The 23,641-nt window shown below is 57.4% G+C and overlaps 1 protein-coding gene across 12 annotated transcripts in view; it reads right to left on the bottom strand.

Moving 5' to 3' along the window:
• The window catches only part of LIMK1 (LIM domain kinase 1), a 77,837-nt gene extending 54,264 nt beyond the window's left edge, over positions 1–23,573 (bottom strand). For 8 of the 12 annotated variants that reach the window (XR_012326031.1, XR_004522267.2, XR_004522266.2 and 5 more), the window contains exons 1-15: positions 23,309–23,569; positions 21,508–21,604; positions 14,878–15,016; positions 14,421–14,530; positions 12,728–12,934; positions 7,939–8,044; positions 7,685–7,851; positions 6,411–6,594; positions 5,489–5,575; positions 5,032–5,163; positions 3,667–3,726; positions 3,229–3,294; positions 2,715–2,871; positions 410–465; positions 31–188 (exon numbers count right to left, since the gene is read on the bottom strand). Coding sequence is in view for 2 of the 12 variants with exons in the window: in XM_033840907.2 (XP_033696798.1) it covers positions 31–188; positions 410–465; positions 2,715–2,871; positions 3,229–3,294; positions 3,667–3,726; positions 5,032–5,163; positions 5,489–5,575; positions 6,411–6,594; positions 7,685–7,851; positions 7,939–8,044; positions 12,728–12,934; positions 14,421–14,530; positions 14,878–15,016; positions 21,508–21,604; positions 23,309–23,363 (1,781 nt within the window). In the remaining 10 variants the exon portion in view is untranslated. Of the gene's footprint in view, positions 1–30; positions 189–409; positions 466–732; positions 806–2,234; positions 2,507–2,714; positions 2,872–3,228; positions 3,295–3,666; positions 3,727–5,031; positions 5,164–5,488; positions 5,576–6,410; positions 6,595–7,684; positions 7,852–7,938; positions 8,045–12,727; positions 12,935–14,420; positions 14,531–14,877; positions 15,017–18,299; positions 21,480–21,507; positions 21,605–23,308 lie in introns of those variants that run through there. The other 4 variants (XM_033840909.2, XR_012326036.1, XR_012326037.1 and 1 more) reach the window with 4 other exon arrangements.
• Positions 23,574–23,641: the final 68 nt, after the last annotated feature.

Here is a 23,641-nt window from a genome sequence, read left to right as displayed (position 1 = left end):
AACCCCACCCTAAGCCCCCAACCCACTCACCTCTTCTCAGGGTCCAGATCACAGCAGCACACAGTAATGGGGAAGAAGCTTGGGGGGCAGTTTGGGGGGCAGTAGCGGTCCAGGAAGCCTCGCACATTGAGGCCAAAATCCATGGTGCGCGGCAGGTAGTCTGGGTCAGCGTTCACCCGCCCGATGATCTGTCCAGCACGAAGCCCAGCAGTTACCCAGGGCCCCTGGGACTGGGCACCACCCAGGTGGGTTCGAGGGCAGGTCACACCCGGGCCTGGCGCCCCCTGGACCACCACACCCCTGGGAATGCAGGTGGCTGTGGGCAGCCCCGTTCCCAGAGCCTCCCTGGCCTGGGGCCCCTGCAGACTTCAGCCTGCAGCCTGGGAGTGTGAGCCCACCCCGGACCTACCTCGCACAGGACGATTCCAAAGGAAAACACATCCACCTTCTCGTCGTAGCTGCGGCCTAGATGAAGAGACCACTGTCAGCAAGTGCATGGGGCCAGGTATATCAGCTGGTGAGGGTGCCGGGCCAGGGACCCGCCCACTGGGGGGATGCCCTGGCCAGCAGGTCAGGACAGGAGGCAGATGCTGGAAACCTCTGTAGCATCAGGCCTTAGGCTCTGACACTACCCGAGCCCACCCAGTCTGAGCCAACCTGTTGGCGGGGGTAGGCAGTGGGTAAAGGTGAAAGCCCTGGGCAAGGGGTTCCAGGCCCAGCTCGGTCACTAACCAGCGATGTGACTCTGGGCAGGTCATGGACCTAGTGGTGACCCCGAAAGAGAACTGCGTCAGACCCCTGGAACCTGTGAATGTTATTGGAAAAAGGGTCTTTGAAGTTACGATTAAGTTAAAGATCCTGAGATGAGACAATCCTGGATTATCCGGGTGGGCCCTAAATGCCATCACAGTTGTCCTTAAAAAAGAGACTGAAAAGGAAAAGACACAGAGGAGGAGGCAGTCACATGAAGACAGAGGCAGAGATTGGACTGATGTGGCCACAAGTCCGGACACGCCAGGATCAGAACCTATAAGCAGCAAGGAATGGACTCTCCCTTAAAATCCCCGGAGGGAGCACGGCTCTACTGGATTTCAGACTTCTGGCTTCCAGAACTATAAGAGAATAAGTGTCTGTTGTTAAGCCACCTGGTTTGTGGAAATTTGTTGCAGCAGCCTCAGGGACTGATACAGACTCTCTGAGCCTCAGTTGCCTCAGCTGTAAAATGGAAACAATACCTTCTCTCTGACGACTTTAAAAATAATCAGGACAGGGCTTCCCTGGTGGCGCAGTGGTTGAGAGTCCGCCTGCCGATGCAGGGGACACGGGTTCGTGCCCCGGTCCGGGAGGATCCCACATGCCGCAGAGCGGCTGGGCCCGTGAGCCATGGCCGCTGAGCCTGCGCGTCCGGAGCCTGTGCTCCGCACTGGGAGAGGCCACAACAGTGAGAGGCCCGCGTACCGAAAAAAAAAAAAAAAAAAAAAAAAAAATCAGGACAGCCACTCTCTATTGAATTCTGACTAGCTTACAAACCTTATCTAATTCTCACATTACTCCTTAGAGATAGGGACCATTAACCCCAATTTACAGGTTAAGCTATTGGGGGGGGGTTAACTTTGGTCAGAGCTGGCGTTGAGATGACCCTGGCTCTGCGGCCCTGACCCTGTGTCTGCGTGTCCCCTGCCTGTGCAGAGGCTTTATAAAGCCCCAGTCTGGGCACACACGGGACCGCTGTGTAACAGGCCTGAAAAAAAAAGAAACGGAGTGGGAGAAAGGGGATCTGTGGGAGGCTGAATAACGGTCCTGGAGGTGTCCCCATCCTAACTCCTGGACCCTGTGAACACGCTGCCTTATACGGGACTTTGCAGGTGTGACTCAGTTAGGGATCTCGAGATGAGATTATCTTGGATCATTCAGCTGAGCCCTATGGGATCACAAAGGTCTTTATGAAGGAGGGTGGAGGGTCAGGGTCAGGGAAGGAGACGTGACAATGGACACAGATGTCAGAGAGAAGAGGCTACGTTGCTGGCCTTGCTGGAGGAGGGACCAGGAGCCAGGGAATGAGGCAGCCTCTAGAAACTGGAAAAGGAAAGGAAACAGATCCTCTCCCCTTGAGCCTCCAGAAGGAATGCAGCCCTGCTGACACCAGACTTCAGACTTCAGTGAGCCTGATACTGGACTCCTGACCTCCAGAACTACGGGATAATTTGTGGGGTTTTTTAAATAAATGTATTTACTTATTTATTTTGTTTTTGGCTGCACTGGGTCTTCGTTGCTGCGCGCAGGCTTTCTCTAGTTGCGGTGAGCGGAGGCTACTCTTCGTTGCGGTGCACGGGCTTCTCATTTGCGGTGGTTTCTCTTGCTGCGGTGCACGGGCTCTAGGCGCGTGGGGTTCAGCAGCTGTGGCTTGCGGGCTCCAGAGCGCAGGCTCAGTAGTTGTGGCGCACGGACTTGGTTGCTCCGCGCGGCATGTGGGATCTTCCCGGACCAGAGCTCGAACCCGTGTCCCCTGCATTGGCAGGCGGATTCCCAACCACTGCATCACAGGGAAGCCCTAATTTGTGTTTTTTAAGCCAAGTGTGTGATGACTGGTTGCAGCAGCACAAGGAAACCAACGACAGGACTCAAAGAGGGGCAGGGCAGGACCTCCGCCTCCTGCAGCTCCGCCTGGGACCGCGGGGCCCTGGGGGATGTGCCAGGCGGGGCTGCCGACTCACCGTGGATCATCTCGGGCGCCATCCAGTAGGGGTTGCCCACCACCGTGTAACGCTTTTTCCGGTCTGGCTTCTTGAGGCTCCGCAGGTCCTCGGGCTGCGTCTTCTCGTCCACCATAAGCCGCGCCAGCCCGAAGTCGGCCACCACCACGTTCTTGTTCTGGGTGACCCGGAAGTAGAGCCACACTGAGACACGCCCCTGGCACCACCTGCCCACTCCCTCCTCGACCACAGCCTGTGGTCCCTCAGTCACTGCCCCTTAGAGCCGGGCTCCCTGGGCCCACTTGTCCCCCATTGAAATACATCCCCCCCAAAAGCTTCTTTCAGGAAGCCTGCCCTGACCACCCCAGTCCACACACCCGGGCCCTCCTCCGGGCCCGCAGCCCCTGGTGCAGCCTGGTGTGGGCGGCTCTCCGTCAAGGCCACGCTGACAGCAGAGCCCCCGCCCCCGCACGTCTAGCGGCGTGGTGGGCGGGGCCCCCTGCTGTCCCCTCCCGGCCCGGCCCGGCCCGCTCACCTCACGAACCAGGCAGTTGTGGGAGTTCAGGTCCCGGTGGATGATGTTCATGGAGTGGAGGTAGGCCTGAGGGTGGGGGGCACGGGGGTCAGGGGGCAGCCGTGCTGAGGGCCCCCAGCCCCGCCCTGGTCACCCCAAGGCTCCCACCTTCCCCCCTCCCACTGGATCCCCTCTGTCCTCTCTCAAAGCTTCCTGTGCCTTCCATTTCTAAACTTGTGAAGTTTAGGTGAGCGCTGGAGAACATGTTTTGGTTTTCGTTTTTTGCCGCACCGCGTGGCCTGTGGGATCTTACTTCCCCGACTGGGGATGGAACCCGCGCCCCTGCAGTGGAAGCACGGAGTCTTAGCCACTGGACCACCAGGGAAGCCCCGAGATGCTTTTATAAGTGGGGCCTGATCACCCAGCCCACACGCCCCGCGGCAATCGGAGCCTACTCACCATCCCCGAAGCGATGTCCTTGGCAAAGCTCACCCTCTGACTCCACGGGTACTGGCTGTCCTGGAGGTGAGGAGAATGACCAGGATGAGCCAACGGGGCCACAGTTGCAGGACATTGGGTGAGAGAGACACAGGAAGGGGCGACTGTCCTGTAGGGTCTGATGATGCACCCCCAACTCTCTTCTACACCCACAACTGTCCCTTCTTTTTTTTTTTTTTTTGCCATGTGGCTTGTGGGATCTTAGCTCCCCAACCAGTGATTGAACCTGCGGCCTCGGCAGTGAGAGTGCTGAGTCCTAACCACTGGACTGCCAAGGAAGTCCCTCACAACTGTCCCCTCTAAGGGCTGTGGGTGAATAATTCAAAACAATTTTCTAACAGAACTGGTTCCAAACAGTGACGGGGTGGGAGATACTCTTCTATAGTTCCTGACCCACCTCCTCTGAGAACAAAAACTCTCTTCTACTAAATCCCATTTTTTCGAGTTTTTAAAAAACCTGAACCTGCTTTCATGGTCCAGCAGAGACGGGCCTGGCAAGGTCACCTGCAGAGAGCTGCGGTGAGTCACTCTGGAGAACAGGGCTCTGGCTCAAATCATTTGGGGAAACACCCCATGCTCTCCCCCCATCTCCTTGGAGACCTCAAGTGGGAGAGCAAGGACATCAGAACGTATTAAAGATTCAGATGCAGCCAGGAAGCCTGCGCTGGTGCAGCCCAGCATTTCTGAGTTGCACTGGACCATAGAATCCCTCTGAGAAGTTACACCTGTCCGGAGCCCGCAGGAACCATACTCTGGTGACAGCAGGTAATCCAACCTAAGGGACTGAGGACTCAGCGGCGACGGAAGGGAACAGGGTCTCCGGGTCTGAGGGTGATGCTGGGGTGGTGATGCTGAGCGTCGGATCCCGGGGCACCGTCAGCATCCCAGGAGAGCTGGAAGCTCCCCCGCAAACGCTTCTTTTTTAGAGGAGGATCGGTAATTTCATCCAAGCTGTCACAGCGAGTTCTGAATTTTATACGTCATGGCAAACAGTAAGTGACTTGGTTTTGCTTAGAAGCAAAACAAAGACCCTCTGGGAGAGGTAACCTATGGCAGGTGCACGGGGTTAACCTGACAGCCTGTGCATCCCCTCAGCAAAGCTGCCACCCTTCTCTGGGCCCCAGCTTCCCCCCCAACCTTAGATGGAGTCAGTTGCTCCCTTATTTGATTCAGAATCAGGGTCTGGAGGGCCTCTGACACCACAGGCCGATCCCCAGTGAAGAGCCTGGGAGGAGACTGGGACCGACAGAGGAGCCGCTGGGCCCAGGGTCCTAGGGCAGGAGCGGCTGGGACGGGTCTCAGGCAGGGGCTCTGCCCGGCACTCACCATGCCCTTGATGAGGGCCCGGAGCGTGCCACCCTTGATGTACTCGGTGATGAAGTTGAGCCTCTTGTCCTTGTAGAGCACCCCAATGAACTTGAGCACGTTGGGGTGCTCCAGGCATCGCATGACCTTCACCTGGTGGGGTGCAAACAGGCTGGGCCCATGTCTCCTTCTCCCCGTTTCCCACCAGAGGCCACCACGGACAGTTCCAAAGATGGAGGAGCCTTCAAGCCCCCGGGGTCACACCTGCCGGCTGCCGTGCTCTTTGCTTGGGCTGCTCCCACCCCCAGCGACGTCCTTGCCCCTCTCGCCCTCCTGGCAGATAGTTTCTCTTCTTCCAGCGTGGGCTTGAGCGACACATCCTCCTGGAGCCCTCTGCCACCCCATCCCCTCTCAATGGCGAAGGGTGGGGCAGGTCCTAAGAGTCTGGTGCAGAGGGTGCAGCAGGCCCCTCACCCACCTCCTTGAGGAACGTCCGCTGGGTCTCCTCATCGAAGCGGATCAGCTCCTTCATCACCATCACCTCGCCTGTCTCCCGGTGTGTCACCTGCGTGGGGACGCCCAGGGGTTGAGACTCAGCACAGGCACGTGCTCTGCTCTAGGCCCGCCCTGCAGGAGGCCCATCCCCACCCCAGGCAGATGGACAGACGGCTTCAAGCCCTTCGCAGACTTTTCATGGGATGCTCGCAGCCCCCGAGGGGGTGGGGCTTAAGTCTTTTACAGGTGAGGAAACTGAGACTCAAGAAGGTTTCCCACCAGGGTCCACGGTCACCCAAGTGGCAGGAAGGGGGGTGGCCAGGGCTTGGGTCCAGGACCGCCTGACCCAGAGGCCAGTTCTCTTTCCTCTGCTCTGCTGGGCTGTCTCCTGGAAGTCAAATGGTAGCTCTACCAGAGATTCTGACGAGGGACAGGGGCTGGGGCCTGTCTGCACACGTGGGCAACCTGGCTGGTGCCTTTTGTATAACTCTGAACCTTCCAGTCTGGTCATAGCCTGGTGACATCAGAGCCAGGGAAGGGCTCGTGTCTTGCTGTGGGAGAGTGTGAAGGGGGTGAGCAGCCCAGAGGCCAGGAGGGGGCTGGTATTGGGCTCAGTAAGGGGGCCTGGGGGAGGGAGCCTTCAGGGTCAGTCCGGGCTGCCCTCCCATCCCCCACCCCGAGGAGCCACTTTTCGTGGTCTATCTATAGTAAGTCCCCTCCCCCTAACTAGCTCAGGGAGGTCCAGGTGGAGGAGAGCTCTGGCCAGCGAGTCTGGAAGCCAGATACCCGTCCACTGGGGCTTCCTGGGGACACTGGTGGGAGGAGGGTGGAGGACCAACGGGTCACACACAGGCTGCCCCCCTGCTCCCACCCACGGCCCCATCCCTGCCTGGCGTGCCCTGTACCTTGATGGCCTGGCCGAAGCAGCCCTTGCCCAACACCTCCCCGTGGATGAGGTCCGAAGGCCGGAAGATGCGGTGCGGCCGGCAGACCACACGGAGGGACTCGGAGCGACCCAGGTCCTTGCGCTGGGAGGCCGGGGAGCCCAGCGAGCCGGCGCCCGGGGACCTGTCGATGCTGCAGCTCCTCCTGGGGGGACACACCCAGTGCCCGCTGCCACCAGGTGGGCACCCGGACGAGGCCCCCTTGGGGGGAGGCCAGGTCTTGGCCCTGCCCCCTTCCCCCTACCTGCCATGCCCCATCGATGCCAGTCTATGTAGTCACCCGTACAGTCAGAAAGGGCGGCAGAGGACAGCTCTTCTGGGGCAGTCATAAGGCTCTTGCCCCATCTTGATGCCAGCACCCAGTGCCCTGTCTGGCTTGGACTTCCTGTTAAGGTAGGAATGTTTGCCCTAGGCCTTCTCTGCCTGGTGACCCTGGATCAGACGCTTTGTCTCCCAGCATTTGAGTCCCAGGCCTTGGAGTGCAGAGGCAGACTACCTGCCCAGAATGCCCACAGGTGGCCTTGCAGGGTAGCCTGAGCTCCAGACAAATGCAGGGGAGGAGGAAACACATGCCTTCAGTATCACTGTTTCTTAGCGTAAAGGCTGTCATCCCAGGTGTCCCCCTCAAAGCCTTGACCAGGAGTCCTGAGCAGACCCCTGCAGTGAGTGGCACGAGGACCAGCCTGCTTCTGGGCTTCTTCCTGGTGCCTCCCCACCTCTCTTTAAGAGGGTACAGGGCACTTGGCCCCTCTGGCCTGGACCACCACAACAGTCCCCCAGCTGTCTCTGGTACTGGGCACCTCCCCGCAAAGGGGACCAGAGTGGTCTCTGTGAAACACATCACTGTGCTGCAACACCCTTCGGTGGCGCCCCGGGATGGGCAAAGCCCGAAGACCCCAGCCACGAGTTTCTGCCTCAGAGCCCGTCACTCCCCAACACATCCGATGCCCCAGCATCCTGAGCTGCTGGCCAGCTGCTCCTCGAAGCCAGGGCGCTGGTCCACCCTGGAAGCGCTGTCATCCCCAGCTGGGGGTGCTGCTTTCCCCGTCTGCTCCTCATTCTCCTTCCTCTTTCTAGCCCCCTGCACCCCTTGCCGGCCTCCTTCTTTTTGCAGGGCTGACTCCCCCATCAGACTGTGAGCTACCGGAGGGTAGGGACCAGGTCCCATGCCCCCTGAGGCCCAGCGTCAGTGAAAGTACCAAGATACAGTACATCAAGGTGCAGGGCTGACTTACAGGACAGGCTTCTGCCGGCCGGAGCTGCCCGCTTCCCCGCTGGGAGTGTGAACCGGGGAGACCAGGGGGCTGGACTCAGGCCCGAGCCCGTGGCCCAGTGCGTCATGGGGGTCATGCTCAAGAGTCAGCTGGAGCAGGCGGCTGGTTTCCTGGATCAGCAGATCAATCTGGGGAGAGCAGGAGTGTGGACAGGTGAGTCTCAGGGGTGGTGCTCTCAGGGGAGCACCACATCCAACCAGACTCAGGACCCATACCTCGTCCAAGGGCACATTCCGGATGGGTGTGCCATTGATTTCCAGGATCCGGTCTCCAACGTGGATGGAATTCTTCACATCCGGGCTCATGCAGCCTGGGTCCACTCTGTGGGCATAGAGCGGTGGTCAGACCCCTGCTCACCCCACTAGGAAACCAAGGCCAAGGGGATCAGATCAGGAGCGTGGGGCAAACCATTCTATCTTGTGTGATCGGCAGGTGGCAACCGGCGGGAACACCGAATTCTGGTTTGGTGGGAAGAGTTCTATAGTAATTACAATGCTTGCCCCCTATGGGTGTGGAACTGGAGAAAAGTGGCATGCCCTCCAGGTGTTTGCCCCCCTATACTAGATGCTCGGAGGCTCCTGTTCAACAGAGCGTTGTCTCTGCCACGGAGGACAGACCTCTCCTTCTACCTGGCTGGTACGTGTGGGGCAGACAAGCGTCAAAGAGTCCTAAGAGGGTCTGGACCCACTGCTTCCTACCTGACCCCCAAACTTGCCCTGCAAGATGAAGCTAAGGCTCCCACTCCTCTGGGATCGGCGGGAAGGAGCCAGTAGCCTGGGCTGGGCCACAGCTGCAGGGTGGAGATGGGGCTGGTGCCCTGGATTACTTGGCCATAAACTAACTCACGGAATGGCCAACTTGCCAAATTTACTTGCTTCTTTTAACTCCTTGGTGTTAACTGTCTGATTGTCATTTTGTCTTTGTAAAAGCTTTGCAAAGAATGGTCACTTTGTCTCTGACCTGAGATGGGGAAGGGCTGGGGGAGGGTGGGCAGGACAGAAAGGAGACTGAGAGCTTTAAGAAAAACAGATTGCTAGCAATTTTTCAATTATCGAGAGTATATTCTCACATGGGGGAGAAGTGCTTCCTTACACAGGAAAGTCAGGTAATAAATACAGCAGGAAGAACACAGAAAATCACCACTTTGTAGCCATCACAGAATTATCTGTGGATGCTAGAGTCAGTGAAAGGCTGCTGGAAACAGGATATTTACAGACTCATATCTCACAGATGACTCAAACTGGTTACATTGCAAAGGGGAAAAAAAATCCTTTACAGCAGAGAGAGTGGACTGCACTTTAACCAAATAATCGAAGTTGACATCCCCAATAAAGGGAGCACTTCACTGACATCCTGTGTCTACCAGTAAGATGCACAGAGAAGGACACAGCATCAGTTATCTGGTTAAAATGCATGACTTAAACCTAAGGAAGAGGAACCCTCTGTAGAACCCCAATGGAGGGGCATGCTTCCTTAACTGACTTGCACTCTTCACACATGTCAAGGTCATAAAGGACAATGAAAAGCTGAGGAACTGGCACAGATTAAAAGAGACCGAAGAGACGTGAGGATTCAATGCAATGTGTGATCCTGGATTGGATCTTGGATCAAGGGGGAAACTGCCATAAAGGACAGTGTTGAGACAACTGGCAAAATTCGAATGTGGATTGTACACTGAATACAAGTGTCAATGTTAAACTTCCTAAATATCATCATTACACTGTAAGATACAATGGACAATTATGTAAGGGAATGTCCTTGTTCTTAGGAGAAGGTCTGAAGTATGTGGGGGGAGGATGGGTCAATGGTGCCTACAACCTCCACTCAAATGATTTAGTAAAAAAATAGCAATATGTACATGTGTGTATATACAAGTAAGTATATATATGTACATACACACAAATACATAGAGGGAGAGACACACATGCCTCAAGTGTGGCAGAAAGTTAAAATTGGTGAACTTAGGTAAAAGGTGTACAGGTATTCAATATACTTATTATTTTAGTAATTTTTCTGTAAATTTGAAATTTTCAGGATTAAAAAAGTTAAAAAATAGTGAATATATTTTCATGGATAAAGACTTCTTATGGATATAGCCTTAAAAATATATTCCTGGGCTTCCCTGGTGGCGCAGTGGTTGGGAGTCCGCCTGCCAATGCAGGGGACACGGGTTCGTGCCCCGGTCCGGGAAGATCTCACATGCCGCGGAGCGGCTGGGCCCGTGAGCCATGGCCGCTGAGCCTGCGCGTCCGGAGCCTGTGCTCCGCAACGGGAGAGGCCACAACAGTGAGAGGCCCGCGTACCGGAAAAAAAAAAAAAAAAAAAAAATATATATATATATATATATATATATATATATATATATATATATATTCCTTAGGGAACTGCCTGGTGGTCCAGTGGTTAGGACTTGGTGCTTTCACTGCTGTGGCCCGGGTTCGATCCCTGGTGGGGGAACTAAGATCCCACAAGCTGCACAGTGTGGCCAAAGGGGGGAAAAGAAGCAGGAAAGAATGCTCACCCAGTGAGGGAGGCAGGGAGGAGGTGCTGTGGACCCTCTACTCCTAAAATTCTGCCCAGTTGTCAGGGACCAGCTGGTCTGGGAGTTTCCCCATCTCTCTCACCAATCTGTCTGTTCACTTGTGTATGGAAGGCAGCTGCTGGCCTGGCTGATGCTCAAGATGGGGGTGGAGATGCAGAGTCAAGCCCAACTTCCTCCTCCCCCCACCAGTACCATCTTCACTTCTCACCAGTGCTTAGGCATGGGGCCTGGTACCTGGCAGGTATGTGAGAAGCGTTGACTGAATCCAAAGAAAGCTGGCATGTGGCTCCCACACCCAGACACGGGGAACGTTTAAAACTATTTCTCAAGGGTCCATGAAGGCCCAGGAGAAATCTCAGAAGGCCCCAAGGTATCTGACTTCCTCATTGTTCAGACAGAGACCCCAAAAACCCGAGAGGACAAGGGAACTGCTCAACGTCTCATAGCATGTTATCAACTGCGTCAGCCCCTTAACCTTCATTTCTTCTTACATCTCAGACCTTTTCTACAACCTTTAGAATTTTCTTTAGGGATGATCTGCTAGTATCAAATCTCATTTTGTCTGCCTTAACATGTCTTTATTTCACCTTCATACTTGAAGGATATTTACATCAAGTATAGAATTCTAGGCTGATGGTTCTTTTTTGCTGGGTGCATTGAATATATCATTTCACTATTTCTGGCTTTCATTGTTTCTGTTGAGAAATCAGGTGTCAGCCTGTTCTGTTTTTGAAGGAAATTTTTTTTTTAATAAATTTATTTATTTTGGGCTGCGTTGGGTCTTTGTTGCTGCTGCACGCAGGCTTTCTCTCTATTGCGGCAAGTCGGGGCTACTCTTCATTGCAGTGCGCAGGCTTCTCATTGCAGTGGCTTCTCTTGTTGCGGAGCATGGGCTCTAGACGCAAGGGCTTCAGTAGCTCTGGCACAGGGGCTCAGTAGTTGTGGCTCGCGGGCTCTAGAGCACAGGCTCAGTAGCTGTGGCACACAGGTTTAGTTGCTCCTCGGCCTGTGGGATCTTCCCAGACCAGGGCTCAAACCCGTGTCCCCTACATTGGCAGGCAGATTCTTAACCACTGAGCCACCAGGGAAGTCCTCCCTATGGCTACTTTTAAAGTCTTTTCTTTTGCCTTTGGTGTCGGAGTTTCACCAGGTGGGGGAATCTATGGGTGAATTTCTTTTTAGTTTTCCTGTTTGGGATTCACTGGGTTTCAGTCTGTGGACTGGTGTCTTTTATCAGCTCTGGGAAGTTCTCCGCCATCGTATCTTCAAATACTGCCTCTCTCCCATTCTCTCCTCCTGTGATTCTAGATGGATGATTAGAGCTGCTCACTCTGCCCTCCGTGCGTCTTAACCTCTCTTTCCCTATTTTCACCTTGCTGTGTTTTTGCTTCTCCCTTCAGCTGTTTAAAACCCTCCTCTACTGCTAAACCCATCTTTCACTTCTAGGGGTTCTATGTGGTTCTTTTCCAAATTCATTTGCTCTTTACTCACTTTTCCCAAGGATCTCTTATTTATTAAAACATATGGAGCATAATTTTGTATTGTTTCTGATAATCCTACTATCTGCAGGTTTTGCAGGTCTGCTTCTGCCACCTGTTGTTTCCGCTGGTTCTCGCTCACAGTGCCTTGTTCTCTGCGATTTTTGACCAAATGGCTCACCTTCCTTGGGACGCTTATCTCGAGAAATTCTGTGAAGCCTGGAGGTGGGTTCCTCCAGAAAGGATCTGCATCTGATTCTGTCATGGCCTGAGGACATTACCCCTAGCGGAGAAGTACTTTAAACTTTTACAATTTTGCCTGGAGGTTTTCTGAACCACCCAGGCATGTGAACTTGGTTGGCAAACCCAAGTGTATGAATTCTCAGGGGAGATCCCCTCTCCCCTTCCATTTAGGTTCAAATCAGTTTATTTTCTAGTTCTGGGAGTTGGCTGCCAGGGGCGGCGGGGTGGGCGGCTGGTGGAAGGTGTGGTTTATTTCTTGTTCTTCCTCACCCTGAGAGCCCTTTGGGGGTTGCAGCTTTATGGGGTGGGGAGGCGTTCTCTTATTAGTCTCACTTTCCTTGAGCAAGTCAGGGCTTTGAGAGACTCAGCCATGAGAAGACTCGAAAACTGAAGCCTAATTCACCCAATTCAGATTTGCCCTTAAGTCATGGCTGCCTTCCGTGCTCTGCTGACACACCTGGGCTCCTTCCTTCACTTATTCCTGACCTGGTTACTTCTCTTTCTTGTTGCGTCATGCAGGGATTAAAGAAAACATTTAAAATATTTTATCTAACATTTGTTACTTTTTTTGGAGGAATGATTGAACCAGGCATCTGGTATACCAGTTGTCAGAGCTGGGTTCCATCTGGGCCCATGTGCTCACCCATTCTCAGGGCCCCCCTGCCCCAGGGTCAGCCACCCACCTAGAGCATCCGTGCCCACAGCTGCACCAGCTGCAGCCTCAGCAGGCCAGCCACTCACCCCTGGACGCGGACGGTGTGGGAGTGCTCTGTGCTGCAGCCTGGCGGGCCGTGAGGGGGGTCGATGGAGACCGAGAGACCACGTTTGCCATGAGCCGAGGCTGGGATGGATACGAGGGTGACTGTGTGGGGCAGGTGGGAGCTGGGGGAATCAGGCAGGATCTGCTCAATGACGGGGGTCACCACAGTCTGGTAGTAGCAGTGTCCGCTGCAAGAGCCACAGGCGGTGGGGACCCAAAGAGCGGGAAGAAAAGTGTGTCAGGACAGTCACCAGCATCACCCCCACCCTGATCCCTCAGCCCCAGGCTCTCTTCTCCTCCCACCCTCCCCTCACTGCTCCCCAAGGGAAGAGGAGGAGCTTGGCTGCCTGATGGGCTGGGAGCAGGAACTGGGCATGCTCAGCCCAGCCTTGCCCCTCTCCGGGGCTCACTCTAGGTTGTCTATGCTCCGTCAGCTAGCCAAGATGAGGCCTGGGGATAAGTCCAGTTCAGCAGGAAGTCATTAAGAGTCCATTCGGGATCCTCAAAAGTCATGCTGCCCTCAAATCCAGCTTTATCAGTGTTGCCATAATAAAGAATTTGTCTGGTCTTTGTCCCTGGCTCCTGGGAAAGAGGCTCTAAATCCTTGGACAGGAGTATCCTCCTTTTTCTTGAGCCCTTCACACACTTGAGCTAATGTTAATGAGATGACTCAGGCAGCAGGGAGGTGGGTGCTGGTCACCAGAAAGACTGACCACGTGATGAGAGGGCTATGGCTCTGACCCAGCCTGACCTCGAGGAAACTGAGTTCAATCCATGCCCAGTGATTCAATCAATTATGCTACATAATGAAACCCCAATAAAAACTCTGGTGATGCCAGGGAGGACGGGTCACACGTCTTGATTCCATGGGTGGAATGCTCAGAAGCTGTGCATTCGAGACCCTCCCGGACCTCGCCCTTTGCGTCTCTTCATCTGGCTGGTCCTGATGTGCAGCCTTTAGTAAAAAACTATAATTGTGAGTATAGTGCTCTCTTGAGCTCTCAGTCATTGAGCGAAGTATCAAAGCTGAGAGAGCTGTGGGAATCCCTGACTTTGCAGCCAATCGGTCAGAAATGCGAGCGGCCTGGGGACTCCCAAACTTGTGGCCGGTGACTGAAGTCAGGGTGAACTTGCTGGGGACAGGTCCTGAGCTCACAGGGTTGGTGGTAACTCTGAGGGTTGGTGCCAGAACTGCACAGCAGTGATGTCAGTAAGAAAGCTGATGTCTGTGGGACTTCCCTGGTGGTCCAGTGGTTGAGAATAAGCCTTCCAAGGCAGGGGATGTGGGTCTGATCCCTGGTCGGGGAACTAAGATCCCACATACCGCAGGGCAACTAAGCCCGTGCACTGCAACTACTGAGCCCACGCGCCGCAACTAGAGAGCCCGTGCGCCACAACTAGAGAGAAGCCCGCGCGCCACAACAAAAGATCCCGCGTGCCGCAACTAAGACCGGACGCAGCCAAAATATTAGATAAATATTAAAAAAAAAAACGAAGAGAAAAGAAAGCTGATGTCTGAGGCTTTCTCCACCTGATTGCTGTGTCTTATATTTCCCAGTGGTTTCTACACTGTCACTATGACTGCCCCCCACATGGAAACGGGAAGGGCCCTGGCGTGGGAGACGTGTGACACGGTGGGGGCACGCCAGGCACAGGGAGGGGCGGGGCACTCACCAGTAGAGCTTGGAGTGCTCCACCAGAGTGTAGGTGTCTCCATCACCGATGAAGGTCCCACATGTGAGGCAGATGAAGCATTCGGGGTGGTACTTCAGCTCCCCGGCCACCTGGAAGGGGAGTTGGGGGGGTGGGGACAAGCCACCTCAGCAGCCCCTTCAGCCCCCATAGCTCCTCCCCTCGGCCTCCTCTCAGAAGGGCAGCCCCAAACCAACTTCGGGGCAGGGGGCAGACAGAGTTGCCTCCATAATAGCGGGCTGAGGGATACAGACAGAGAAACAGGCTCAGGAGGCACAGAGAATCAGAGAACTAGTGAAAAGAACAAGAGAGATGACGGGAGAGAGATCTGGAGCACGGAAACCTGTGAAAACACATACACATGCACGCACGCGCGTGCACGCACGCACACACACACACACACACACGTGAGGTGTGTGAGTGGGAGAGGGGTGCTTACCATGACCAGCCCCTTGGTGATGTGCTCTGAGCACCCGTGGCAAGACTCGCCATAGCGGGCCCAGTAGTCCTTCTTGCAGAAGAGCTGCCCATCCTTCTCATAGTACTGGTGTGAAAGGGAGGCACTGCATTCGCAACACCTGGGTGGAAGGGGAGCTGGGGCTCAGGGGGGCCCACCCCTCCCGCACACCTGGGCCCTTCCAGGCTACAGGCAGCACTAGAGAAAGGTGTGCCCTCTGGACGGGAGCAGCCTGTGCTTAGGCACAGGGCTTGGCAAGTGGAGCCGGGGATGGATTCAGCGCCCACCCCCACCCCCTCTGCCGTGGTCCCTCAGCCCGAAGCCTTGGTACTATGTGCAGCCTTGGTACTATGAACAACCACCCTCAGCAGCTCTGCACCCAGGGTGTCTGGCCCACTTGCTAGACCTGGACTGAGAGGTGCTACTCATCTGAGTCCCCTGTCCCTTGTCGTGAAGGAAGATGGCCAGCGAGGGCAGGCAAGTTACTCTCAGTCACCCACCAGTCAGGCCCAGGGAGGGCTGGAACCTGGGAGCCCAGGATTCAGGTTGGGGGGAGCGGGGCTGAAACAAACTGCGAGCCCCACTCTTCCAGTCTAGTCGGCTTCCTCTCCCTCCCCCTCCCCCCACTCCCAGCAAAGTGGAGGCAGCTCTGGCAGCTGATGTAGATGGTGGTAACCTTTCGGCGCTGTGAAGACCTACTAAGTGCTGGCACCTTCCCATTTTCTTGCTTAATAAATTTACTAATTCTCACAGGCCACCATGAGGCAGGCATGGCTACCCTCGTTTTAGAGATGAGGCAGATGAACTTAGGAGGGTCTATCTACCCTGCCCAGGGTCACAGAGATGGGCACCATAGGCCCCATGAAGATACTCCCAGTTCCACCAAGATACAAGGCAGCAGTTCAGCTCAGTATAGACCAGTCAGTCAGTTAAGAAAGGGGATCTCCAGGCTCCCTAGGCTTCAGCCAGCCCCACGAGTGCTGCCAGGCACAAGAACGGGGTTCAGCATAGGCAGCGGGAAGGCCTGGCTGGTGGGGCCCCTGAAGGGCAGATGGGGAGAAATGATGTACAGGCTTCTTTCTATGTGCCACCCCCCAGGCCAGGAGCTAGACCTACATGCCTGACATCTTTCCCGTCAAGTGTCCTGGTCGGGTGGGGACCAGAAGCTCAGCTAAGCCACGGTAATAAGCAAATGCAAAAATGTGGGACCCCCAGCGACTGACACCCTCCTCAACCCCGGGCACAAGCCCCACTGGGTTCTGCAAACCCTGACCCAGGGTCCTGGCATGCACAGGTATGTTTGGGCCGGAGTACACCCTGCGCAGAGAACGGCTAGGGGACCCGTCCAGCTCTGCTGCTGTCTGGGTGCTCTGGGTGATGTACCAAGGTCGCAGAGGGATAGGAGGGCCCAGGCTCAGAGCGCATGGTTCAGTGGGGGAACAAACCAGGAGACAGGAGGGCAGGAAAGACTGGGGCTGGGTCAGAGAGCCCTGTGCACCAGGCAGCCGGGAAAGCCTCCGCTCTACCGTAGCCTGCACAGGGCAGCACTCATTGACTGCACTCAATGACTGCTCCTGAACTAGGGAACTGGGGAGGGGAGGGGGGAGGAGGAGGGGGAGGAGGGGGGAGGAGGAGGGGGAGGAGGGAGGAGAAGGAGGGAGCGCAGAGCAGCAAGAGTGCTGCTGGGACACTGTCCCTTTAAGAGGATCCAGCCAGTTCCCCATTGTCTGGTAGCCTGAGGGGAGGGGCTGGGGACCACAGCTTGGGGCTTTGGGCAGGGGGCGGGCAGGGGAACACAAAATGCCCGGGTTTTGGAAGCCAGGAAGGCGGGGTCTGATGAGCTCTCTCAAAGGGATCCGAGTGGGGAGGGAAAGCCTCTGGAGGCAGCGCTGGGATGCGGGAGGCTGCAGCGGAAGCAGCGGCTGGACGGGAGCCATGACGTCATCTGTTGCCCCTGCAGCCCTTCCTGCCCCCACAATCGCTGCCGACTGCAGTGGGTGGGCATCTTACCACGGGGCGGGCGACAAGGCAAGGAAGGCACCGAGCCAGGAGGGAGGACACCCGGGGACGGGGAGGTCCCCGGCGCAGCCCCCAGGGGGCTCTAACCTAGCAGGAAGGTGCGCAGCAGGAGATCAGGCTCCGCAAACAGGCGGGGCGCAGGCAGCGCACGGTGACCTTGGGGAGATACCCCACTCCCTGTGCGGATCGGTGATTCACTTCGCCCTTCCGCTGACCAGACCCACCAGCCACGAAGCGCGTCACAAGAGTGTCACCGCGGGAGTCTCCCCCACAGCCCCAGGCTGCAGGAAGCAGCCCCCCTCCCCCACCTCGGTGGGCGGGTCAGTCGGGGCTCTGGAGCGGCCGCCTTCCCCCCGGGGAGAGAATGCTCTTCTGCCTGCAAACTCCTAGTCCTTCTCACGCACAAACATTCGTCACTGTAGCAGCCCTGAAAGACCCCACGTTGCTTCACTCAGGCTCTGTGAGTGCAGTCAGCTCCCTGATAACCACTTCCCTGAAGCCTGATCAGATGCGCCCATGGCCCCCCACGCAGCCTGCACCGCCAGCCTCTGCCATTAACCTGCCGGCTCCCCGAGGTCCCAGACCAGGCACCTACAAACGCCTCTGCCCGAAGAGAACAGAAGTGCTTCCTGCCAGACTGGTTCACTCTGTGCACTCAACCAGGAGCAGTTCCCACCCCCAGCGTCCTCAGAACTGCTCCAGGGTGCCCTGGCTCAGCCTCCATCTCAGATAGGGGATCTAGCCCAGGCTCACATAGTAGTTTGGTGGCTGGCGCCTGGGGCCTCAGTGGACCTTTGCCGATGGAAGGCACACAGGAGCCCCTGACTCTGTGCATCCCCTCACCCCTCAGGCCCGCATCGGGCCAGGAGTCAGAGGAGGCAGGTGGGGCAGGACATGCCTGGCTCTTGGGGTGCCCCCCAATGCCCCTGCCCCTACAAAGGGTGTCAAGAGAGTAATACCAGGTACAGTGTAGCCCTCTCCCAGAGCAGCAAAGGCAGAGCCAGGCTTGAGCAGGAGAGGAGGGCACTGTGGGGCTGGAGGGGGGATGAACAGGCCAGGCTGGGAAGCAGTGGAAACCCCTACGGCGACAGGTCCTTCCCTCCCAGGGGTGCCCTCTACCCAGAGCCACATCCCTGGACACCAAGGGTGAAAAAGAGCAGCTGGGGGACCAGCCTTAAGGGAGACCTGTACCAGAAGGGCCAGGAGTCTCAGCGGTGGCCTGCTTCCCCTCGACAGGCGGCCAACAGTCACCAAGGAGTTTCAGTTCTCCTGCCCCATTGCCCGGCCTCAGGTGGGTCTGTCCCACCATGGCCTCCAGCCCCAGCCCTCACACCAGGGGCCCCGCCTGAGGCCTGGGACAGGTGGGGAGGGGGCTTTCCACTTACTCAGCCCCTCGGAGGAAGCAGCATCTTCTCAGGTTCGAGGCCAGCATCCTTTGCTGCTACCTATCGCAGGGGGGCCCCAGAGGCCTACGGGGAGTGCAGGCGTGGGCCGGACAGGCTGTTTCCCTATCCTACTCCAGGCACTCAGGATTGGAGGCTGCAGAGGGAGGGGCCAGCGTGGCCACACAGCAGGGGAGGAGGATGCAGTGATGTGGGTGCAAGAGGACTTGGTCTTAGCTCACAACAGGAAGCAGCTGAAGGGCCTACTGCCTGGGCTCTGGTGCAGGCGGGGAAGCTTGGCCGGCACTGTGTCCTCAGCCCTGCACACCCGAGAAAGGCACCCTCCGTGCCCCCCGGCCTCTGCTGTAACAAAGGCACTGGAGCCTCTCTGGGGACAGGGAGCAGCTGCTTCTTCTGGTGCTGCCCCCGAGGGAACAGAGCTTGACTTCCATGGACAGTCCATCCTCTTTGCCTGCAAGTCCCCCAAAGAGGGGGGCATCCCAGCCCAGGCTCCGGCCCCCAGTGCCAGCTGTGCACTCAGCCCTCCTCATCCAGGGTCAGCCCAACCAGCCTCCAGGGAGATGTTACCCGAGTTACGGCAGCCCCAGGGCTCCTGAGCTGCAGGCTTCTGGGAAGGGACCTCCCAGAGGCAGCAGCTGGGCAAAGGGAAGCCTGGACCCCCCTGAGCCTGGCCACGACCTCCCAGGAGGCTGGAACAGAGAAAGGGGCTGGCTCTGCGGTGACAATGGGCCCACAGCAACTCTGTCGCTGCAAGGCTCTCGGAGCCCAGGGGCTGGTGGCAGCCCCGCTTCACGGCACTGAGATGCTTCCAGGGGCCCAGCAAGCAGCGACTCCTCTCTGAGCTGCTTTCCTGACTGTCAGGGGAGTGAGGATACCGTTGGCCTCAACCAGGTTTGGGGGCTGTTGGGAGGACCACACGCCACGGGGCCAGAAACACTGTGTAAGTCGTGGAACCATGTGGAAGCCATGGCTCTTACTGCCTGTGGGCCCTCCCTCACTGTGGGAGCCTTCCCTGTGTCCCCACCGCACCGGGGCCTAACCCAACATGCCCCCTCCCTACCGCCCCCTCCCGGGGCCTCAGCCCTCTGCTGGTTAACAGGGCAGGGACCCCTCCAAAGCTAGGTTCCACGCATCCCGCCCCACTGCTGCCCTTCTGTGGCTTCTGTGGCTGCACGCCTGGCCCTCCCCCATGTCTCCCAAGGCTCTACCTCCCTCCCCACTCCATGCACCGGGGCCCCCAAAGTTCTTCCCTGGATTTCTCTTGGCCTCTTCTCAAATCCCATCCCCCCGCACTGAGTAGGCTGTTGTCTCTGCCCTTCCCACCTCTGACCGGCCTCAGATCACCTCGGCCAGCTTTCGGGAGGGCACTGCCTCCCTGGCTAGCCTACTGCACCTGCACCTCAACAAGGACAGGGCACAACTCCTCACCAACACGGCCCCCAGCTCCACCAGAGCCAACAGACCACTGGCCTCCTCTGCACCCGGGGTGAAAAACCAGACTCTGCTGTAGATTCTGCCCCTGCCACTCACCAGCCCCCAGCTCCACCCCACAGCCCCTGACTTCTTCAGCTCTGCAGTGACTTGGAGTGAGACAGACATAGGTTCAAGTCCCAGCTCTGGCTGTTGCAACTTTCAGCAAGTTACTTGATTTCTCCGAGCCTCCATTTCTTACGTGGAAATCGAGCGATTAACGGCCCCTCCTACGGTTATGGTGAAGGTTTAATGAAATGACATTACAAGAGTCACCAATGAATAGTGGCTAATATGACTAATCCTTGCCAAATATCGTCCCTTCTAGATCTGAAACTCTCTCCACTCTTAGTCACTGTCCTATGTCAGGTCTTATGGGCACAGAGCCCCGAACTTTTGACAGTCCCTTCCCTGCCATGTTACCACCATCTGCCCACCGGGATGGCATTTTTCAATAGCACTTCTGCCCACATCCCTCCCCTGCTTTCTTACCCTCTCTGCTGGCTCCCTACTGCCCTCAGAAGCTACTGATCTTGGCATTCAGGGCTCTTCACTGAATCGATCCTAACTTTGCCTCATCATCATGTCTCTCGACTCACTCTGTTCCAACTAGATGAGCTGATCCCGGGCCTTCAACGGTTTGCACGGTCCCACCTCCCTGTCTGCCTGTTCAGAGGCCCGTTCCTCCCTGAAGGCCTCCTTCTGAACACCTGATTGGGAACCCCAGGACACGGAGCCCGCCTCTCCTCTGGGCTCCCCAGCCAGTGTGTGTACTGTGTGTTCATTTCGCTCACTGGCTGTGTATCTTCGGTCAAGAGAATTAACCTCTCCGTGTTCCGATTCACGGAGACAACACGTATCCAACTATAAAAAGTTCTTAAAACAGTGCCTGGCCCTTCCTAAATTGTAGAAAATGTTAAGACATTTTTATAAAAGAAAAAAAAAATCCTTGTCGGAGCCTCCCACTGCCCAAATTAAACTCCTTCGGCCGGTGGTTGATGCCCTGACCCCAGCTGGGCCTCGCCACTTTACCTTCCCTCCTTTTGGGTGCTTTCCTGCCTGAACGCTGCCGTTTACTGACTGGGCCAGGCCCCGTCACCATTCTACCCTTTGCACCTGCTGGGCCCTCTGTCTGGAGCTGCTTTCTACCACACTTCTCCATGTGGGAAATCTCACATCCCCAGCTCTGGCCCTACAGAGCTATCTAAGGCTACCCCCTGCCCCTGCTTCTCAGGACGGTGCTCCTGGATTGCTGGGCCACCTCTGGGTCCCCATGTGCTCCACCACAGCTCTGGTCCTACTCTCCTACACTTGGGAGTTGGTGTCCGGAGGGAAGGGACCGGTCTTACTGGATATGCATCTTCCAAACTAGCCTGGGGCCCATGAAGGAGGCCCAGCTCCTCCCAAGGCCTCTCTGTGGAGCACCAGCACCTGGAAGGCAGGGGCGCACTACCCTCCACTCCTCCCCCACCAAGGAGCCAACAGGCCTTGGTATTACGAGCATAAACGCAAGTCTCGCCTTTTCTCTCCTTTTCTGTCTAGAATGACAAAAAAGAAAGGCCTCCAGAGATCTTCTAGTCCAGATGCTTCATTTCACAGATGGGGAAAACTGAAGCCAAGGACTTGCTGGAAGTCACAACCAGAGATGGCACCAGGAGGGATGGCCACGTCTCTGGCAGGCCTTGCTTAGGGCACCCGAGCTCAGGTCAGCCTGCCCTACCTGAAGCAGTCTGCGTGCCAGTCAGCATTCAGGGCCTGGAGGTACTGGCCATCGTAGATCCTCTGGCCGCAGCTTGCACACACGGGCAACTCGCTTCCTGCAGGGGTGGAAAGGGCGTTAGGAACCATTCTCAGGAGGCGCAGTTTGCTGCAGGCCTGCGCTGGCCTGCGCCAACTCCACATGCACCTCCACAAACCCTCCTGTACACACGCAGCGCCCAGGCTGAGCAGTCGCTGTACAGAGCAGGAGAGAGAATGCAGGTCTGAGAGTCTTGCTGAGACCACAGCTGAACTACCAAGCTCCTCTGGGCCTCAGTTTCTCTCTCTGTAAACTGAAGAGGAGGAGCAGATGTCCGCCAACCCCCAGCAATGGCATCCTTCAACTCAGGGTCTGGCACGGTAAATGCGGAGAAAGAAAGCAGCACGATTTGGAAATAAGGCAGTGGGTGACACTCTTGTCACAGCCCCCCTTCCTCTCCTGCCTGCCCAGTCCCTTCAAAGGGCAGGGACTGGACAGGGCTAGGTTGGTGCGTCCTGTACTGAAGCCCCCTGGAAGGCTTGGCTATGCCGTGGCCTAACATGGGGCCAGGGCCGTAGGACTGGGCTCCCAGACACCTGCTCCAGGGAGGCCCGGCACCTCTTCAAGAGGGCCACTAGGCATGCTTAGTCATCCCTGGGGCCTGACACCCTTGGAGCTGGGTGGGCCCTGGAAGATCTCCCAGCCTGCCCCTTCCCATTGTACAGTTGGGGAGACTGAGCCCTGGAGAAGGTAAGGCTTGCGGGGTCACCAGCCAAGCTCCAAGGCCACAGTCTGCCCCTCCATGAGGACCCAGGGACCTAGGAGCTACCATAAGGTGGGCCCCTGCTCCAAGTGGGCCTTCAGGGACCTGGGGGAGGGTTGGCAGTAGCCCCAGGGGAGGGCAGGGCTGGAGGAGCTGGCATAATAGGACTTTTGTTGAACCTGGTGGACCTATGAGATTGCTTGGATGAGGAAACCCAGGAAAGGAGACCCCAGGGAGAGAATCTGGGGGTCTTCATAACCCTAACTGTCCTGCAAACCCAAGCCTTGGGCCCCAGTAGGGGGAAGGGGCAGAAGAGGCGGCTAGGATGAGAGTCATCTTCCCAGCCAAGACTGATGGCAGGCACTGGGTTTGGTGCAGGGAGAGGGGGTGGGGGCCCCAGCATACATCCAAAAGTTCCCCAGAGGAGCATCTCTGCTCTGTCCATTCTGCCCCCAGGCTCCCAACACCAGCACCACGGGCCAACTATGTGGCCCTCAACTGTACAAACGAGGAAACTGAGGCCCAGCAGGCAGCACCTGGCTCAAGGTCACGGAGCCGGCCAAACGCTGGGCTGCGAGTCAGGGCTGAGGCTTTCCCAGCGACTCTTTCTTCCAAGGCCTGTTCCAAGGGGTAAGGGCGAGCCCCGGGTGGACACAGCTCGCGGATGGAGGCCAAGACTGGGCGAGCTGTGCCTGGGATTCCTCCCGGGTGGTCGTCGGTCGGGGGATGGGAGAAGGCGGGGATGAAAGGGAGGAGGGGCCCTCCGACTGTGGGAGGGCAGCCCACCGGGGCCGAGGAGGGGGAAACAGGGTGGGAGCTTTTCAGGGAGGGGCCTGCGGGCTTCGGAAGGACGAGCTCATCCCGGAGGACACAGGGGCGCGGCCTCGCGGCAGACCCAGCCTCCGCGGCGGCCAGGCCCGGCCCCCACCCGTGCTCCCCGCTTCCCCTTCTCCCCCAAGCGCGGTGCGCCCGCCCGCCCGGCCCCTTGGTCGGCGCCCCGCCGGCCCGCACCCCGCTCACCTTCCTCTCCCATACGTTCTTCCCTCCAGGTGCAACAAAGTAGCGTCAACCTCATGCACTCGGCGGGGGGCGGGGCCCGGCGGGGCTGGGGCTGGGGGCGGCCCGGGCCCCGCAAGCTCGCCCGCAGTCGCCGCCGCCGCCGCCGGCCCGGGAGGCGGGGGCGGAGAGCGCAGGCCGGGCAGGGATGGGCTCGGGGCTCGCGGTGCCGCCGCCGCCGCCGCCTCTCAGACACCGGTTCCGGCACCGGCTCCGCGCCGCGGCGGCCTGGGGAGCAAGCGGAGGGGCGGGCCGGGGCGGGGCCTCGGAGCTGCGGCACGGGGGCGGGGCGGGGCG

This window comes from Tursiops truncatus, chromosome 15, assembly GCF_011762595.2.
Source record: "Tursiops truncatus isolate mTurTru1 chromosome 15, mTurTru1.mat.Y, whole genome shotgun sequence".
NCBI lineage: Eukaryota > Metazoa > Chordata > Mammalia > Artiodactyla > Delphinidae > Tursiops > Tursiops truncatus.
Note: the sequence above shows the minus strand (reverse complement) of the source record. Positions and strands in the feature narration are given on the sequence as shown.